Source organism: Charadrius vociferus, unplaced genomic scaffold (genome assembly GCF_000708025.1).
Source record: "Charadrius vociferus isolate BGI_N301 unplaced genomic scaffold, ASM70802v2 scaffold472, whole genome shotgun sequence".
NCBI classification, from domain to species: Eukaryota; Metazoa; Chordata; class Aves; order Charadriiformes; family Charadriidae; genus Charadrius; species Charadrius vociferus.
In genome coordinates, this window is record NW_009647735.1 from 8,840,710 (window position 1) to 8,845,928 (window position 5,219).

The window sequence follows — 5,219 nt, forward strand, 5'->3', positions numbered from 1 at the left end:
AAACCTCATCAGCCTGGATTTGTCCCACTGCAATATCTTCGAAATCCATCCACTTCTTTTTTCACACCTGCCTTCTTTAGAAAGGCTCGATTTAGCCTCCAATAACATGCGCTACGTTCCACAAGCCTTTAGGAACCTCTCCAGCCTCACCACGCTGTCCCTGGAGGGCAACCACATAGAAGCCATCGGCAGAGATTCCCTGAAGGACCTGGAGACCCTGTACAATCTGAATCTCAGGAAGAATCGGATATGGATTATTCAAAATGGCGCTTTTACAAAGCTTCTCAGATTGGGCATGTTAAATTTAGGACACAACTTCATCGCCGATTTGCCTAATCAGCTTTTCGACGGGTTGATCCAGCTCAAGACCATGCACCTTGAAGCCAACAGAATCACTGCTGTCGACTGCACCTTCAGACACCTCCTGAACTTGAGAAACTTGTACCTGAACAACAACCAGATCTCCTCCATCTCAGACTCTGCTTTCTCATACTTAAACAAGCTGCACTTCCTTCACCTGAGCAAGAACAACCTCAGCTCCCTCCCCATCCGCTTGTTGGCTGAACTGCCGAAACTGAAGTACGTGTTTTTATCCCACAACCCCTGGAAATGCGACTGCAAGATGCTTTGGTTCTGGCGGTGGACCGCAACGCACAGGGGAGTGATCGAAGGGCTGCACTGTGCCTTCCTGGGCCCTCACAACACGACAGTGCTCAACGTCCCCCGTCCAGGGGACCTGACGGACTGCACAGTGCCACCAGAGCTGGCGAGCGAAGACAAGTGCAGGGTGGTTGGTACCAGTGTAGCTCCTGGCCACGCTGTCCCCAGCAAGGTCACCCTGCTGGCACTTGTCTGCCACACATGGTATTTTGCGAGGGGATGGGACACCTCCATGGCCACATTTTGACAGTATTTAAATCATAAAGCGGAGGCTACTTACTTATTTTCTCGCTATTTCTTTGTCAACAAGTGTCTTCATTACAGGTGGGTTTTATATTCAAATAAAGGGATTTTGTTGTATAGGAATAAATGTTTTCATTTGTGGGCAATGCTCAAATCTGAAATGCTAATACCAAAATCCAACGTGCAGAGGAGAAGCTGGCATTAGCACATTCAGGGCTGGGGCTTGTGCTGGGTGACGCGGGGCCGGGAAGCGCGGCCCCACCGCAGCCCCCGTCCTCTCCCTTTCCCGCCTGCCCACGGCCACGTGTGATCTCTCGGGGACGGGCTGCCTTCCCGCGCTCAGCCCGCACCGGGGATATTGCGAGTACTGCTGAAGCAGGAATAAGCCGCGCGTGTTCCGGCCCGTCTGGAGTCCCCAGAAAAGGCTCAGTCCATCAGCATCTCCGCGAACGTGGGGTGGCTGCCCAGAGCGGGCACACGGGGTGCTCTGCTGTTAGAACATAAGACAGTGTTGGAGGAGTGGGTGAAAATGTCCCCGAGTAAAACATTTTATCACTCAGCCGCTCCTCGCAGTACTGAGCTGCAGCTCTGCATTTACCCCTGAAAAGAGCTCATTTGTCTCAGGGATGGTCTGTACGGGTTGTGTCGCCCTGAATTTTGTCAATGAGCTGTGGCATGGCATCACACCACTGCCATACCCCTCAGCTGCCTCCCTCCAGCTGCTGGGAGACACTGATGGGTCACTGTGGTGCCTCCATCACAGTGGAACTCACTTTCCTTTCCTCCCTCACACAGATTAGCCTTCTCCATCCTCCCAAAAGGACTTTTCCATTTCTGTGGGTATATTAAAAACAGCCCAAATCCTGCTGTGGACTCTGTGATGCTCCACTAGAAAGCTCTCGTGCCATCTGTGTGCTGCATCACAGCCACAAGCAGCTGCTGAGCCAGGGATCAACTTCATTTACAGCCTAAGAGCCCAAGGTTAAACTACACCCCTTTCTCTTCAGTGCTTAAACACTGACCACAGTCTCCTCTCCTTCCTCACTTTCCCCTGCTCCTCACTCCCCATCCCCTGCCCAGTTGCTCCAAACACCCTACTCAGTTCCGTTAAATTGGCAAAAAAGGGCCCCATGGTGGTACAACAATGCAGAGAAGTCATGCAAGCTTCAGCACCGCAGGTTCAAAGGCACGGCCTCCCTCAAACTGGTACAGAATCACAGAATGGTTTGGGTTGCAAGGGGCCTTTAAAGGTCATCTCGTTCCAACCTCCCCTGCAGTGAGCAGGGCCACCTCCCCCCAGCCCAGGTTGCTCCAAGCCCCGTCCAACCTGGCCTTGAACACCTCCAGGGATGGGGCAGCCACAGCTTCTCGGGGCAACCTGCCCCAGGGGATCACCACACTCACAGGGAAAAATTTCCTCCTAATATCTCATCTCAATCTCCCCTCTTTCAGTGTAAAACCGTTCCCCCTCATCCCATGGCTCCCCTCCCTGATCCAGAACTCTCCCAGCCTGTCCTCCCAGCAGAGGGGCTCCAGCCCTCCCAGCATCTGCGGGGCCTCCTCCGGCCCCGCTCCAACAGTTCCATGTCCTTCTGCTGTTGAGGACTCCAGAGCTGGAGGCAGTACTCCAGGTGGGGTCTCCCCAGAGCAGAGCGCAGCAGAGGGGCAGAATCCCCCCCTCGCCCTGCTGGCCACGCTGCTGGGGATGCACACGAGGATGCCAGTGGCTTTCTGGGCTGCAATCGCACATTGCCAGCTCATGTCCAGCTTTTCAACCCCCAGCACTCCTAAGTCCTTCTCCTCAGGGCTGCTCTTCATCCCTCCATCCCCAGCCTCTATCGATACTGGGGGTTGCCCCGACCCGGGTGCAGGACATTGCACTTGGCCTTGTTGAACCTCATGAGGTTCACATGGGCCCACTTCTCCAGCCTGTCCAGGTCCCTCTGGACACCATCTCGTCCCTCAGGCATGTGACCACACCACTTGGCTTGGTGTTATCTGCAACCTTGCTGATGGTGTCCTCCATCCCACTGTCTATGTCATTGATGAAGATATTGAACAGTACTGGTCCCAGTACAGACCCCTGAGCGACACCACTTATCACCGATCTCAATCTGGACATTGAGTTTTTGACCACTACCCTCTGGATGCGACCACTCAAACAATTCCTCGTCCACTGCACAAACCATCCATCAAATCCATCTCTCTCCAATTTAGAGAGCTGGATGTTGTGGGGGACCATGTCAAAGGCCTTACAGAATTCCAGATAGATGACATCCATAGCTCTCCCTTGTCCACTGATGTAGTCACATCCAGAAACATTAAGTATTTTTGGATGCTTTTGCCTTCGTAAGATTATTGACTCGCAACATGTTCCTGACCAGACAGCACACCCAGCTGGGTTACACTCCTGCCTGGCACAGAGCCCCTCGCAGGGGGACACCCCTCCGCTCTGCAGGAAGCACTTCTCCATGCTGGGTCGCAGCAACAGCCCCACAACCTCCAGAACCAGCAGCATCATTTGCCGGTGCTCCACCACGGTGTCTGGCGCTGACAATAACGGCGATGGAGTTTCCCATCCTTCTGGCACCAGGCACAGTCAGCACCGGGTATTGGCACTTGGCGCATCTGGATTTCCCGCAGAGATTAAATCGCGCCGCAGGTAGCGTGAGGAAGCGTGTGCATGGAGACCTGTCCTGCAGAATTAGCAAGGTCTGCCCTTGGCCCGGGCTGCAGGCGCACAGAAGGCAGGGTCTGCACAGACAGCGTTGGCGCCTCACGCTGTCTCTTAGCTTTCCACCTTTGGGAGACTTCAGGAATTTAGGATTTCCTAAAGCTGCGGTGAGCAGAGCCCCCACCAACCACGGGTCTCCCTTGCTCTGACCTCAGCTGGGTCTGAGGAACATTGTTCTTCACAGCTCTTTAGCTTTTTCTCTGAGATGCTCTCGGTGATTGTTTCTCAGCTGACTTCTAAAGGCAAGAACACCTAAGGTAACACTGCAGAGAGATGACCAAATTTTCAGCAATTATCACCGTATAAACACTTGCCACAAGACATGCCCAGCATTTCCTGAGTGCTCACGGCAGGAGGCAACAGAACGTGTGGCAGACACACACCACATTCATCCTCATCCTTAGAGGAATTATCCCAAGCTGATAGGAGGTAGGAGAGAAATAAACCTTTGCTTAATGCTGAAAACACACAAACCAGGACATTTTGTCAATGGAAACCTGCTGTGGAGCTCGGAGCAAGACCAACCTTTACCATTGCACCACTGAAGGGACCAACTGGGGCTGCACAAGAAAACCACACACGCTGCGTCGTCCTGCTTGTCAGATTTGTGATTAGATTTCTGCAAAGTATTCAGTGGTCAATACATTTTCACTTACATTTTGTTTGTGCCGTTTCACCGGTTCATTTGTGCGCTTAGCACCATCCTCACTTCCTTCAGCTTCACATATTTTGGGGTGTAGTGGAAAAAAATCTCCAGTTTGTTTCTGGCCTTTGCATTCCTCTCCACGAGTGATCTGCAACAGAAAAAGGCAGAAGTGAAAAAGCAGCAAGCCAAATCCACCTCAGCAGTTTTTTTAAAGTCACTACAAAATTATATTTTTTCCATTGAAAAACACACATTGGAGAAAAGTTTGTATGATGGAGAGCCTCATCTCCTCCGGATGCTTGCAGAAAATACTCCTTCTGCTTTCACACCACCGCCTGGTTAAACACTGAACAGGAGCACAACTAAATTGCTGCTTCTGCGCTGCAATGAGGCAGCAATAGAAACACCCCGGGTTGAGACCCCGCCTGGAGCACTGCCTCCAGCTCTGGAGCCCCCAACAGAGGAAAGACATGGACCTGTTGGGGCGGGGCCAGAGGAGGCCCCGGAGATGCTGGGAGGGCTGGAGCCCCTCTGCTGGGAGGACAGGCTGGGAGAGTTGGGGGGGTTCAGCCTGGAGAAGAGAAGGCCAAAAAGGGGAGACCTCAGAGCCCCTTCCAGTGCCTAAAGGGGCTCCAGGAGAGCTGGGGAGGGACTTTTTCCAAGGGCATGGAGTGATGGGACGAGGGGGAATGGCTTTACCCTGAAAGAGGGCAATTTAGATGAGATGTGAGGAAGAAATTGTTGCCTGTGAGGATGGTGATCGCTCAGGGGTCTGTACTAGGACCAGTACTGTTCAATATCTTCATCAATGACATAGACAGTGGGATGGAGGACACCATCAGCAAGGTTGCAGATGACACCAAGCCAAGTGGTGTGGTCACATGCCTGAGGGACGAGATGGTGTCCAGAGGGACCTGGACAGGCTGGAGAGGGGGG

The 5,219-nt window shown here is 52.9% G+C and overlaps 1 protein-coding gene across 1 annotated transcript; it reads left to right on the forward strand.

Annotated features, from left to right (window-relative positions):
• The first annotated feature begins 106 nt into the window (after nt 1-106).
• LOC104283605 (reticulon-4 receptor-like 2) lies at nt 107-907 on the forward strand. The gene has a single exon (XM_009881805.1). It carries the CDS (start codon nt 107-109, stop codon nt 905-907), a length of 801 nt encoding a protein of 266 aa, XP_009880107.1.
• The last annotated feature ends 4,312 nt before the right edge of the window (nt 908-5,219 follow it).

Bases quoted from the DNA above. Each gene is read 5' to 3' on its own strand.
- LOC104283605 (XM_009881805.1), top strand. From the start codon at position 107: ATGCGCTACGTTCCACAAGCCTTTAGGAACCTCTCCAGCCTCACCACG.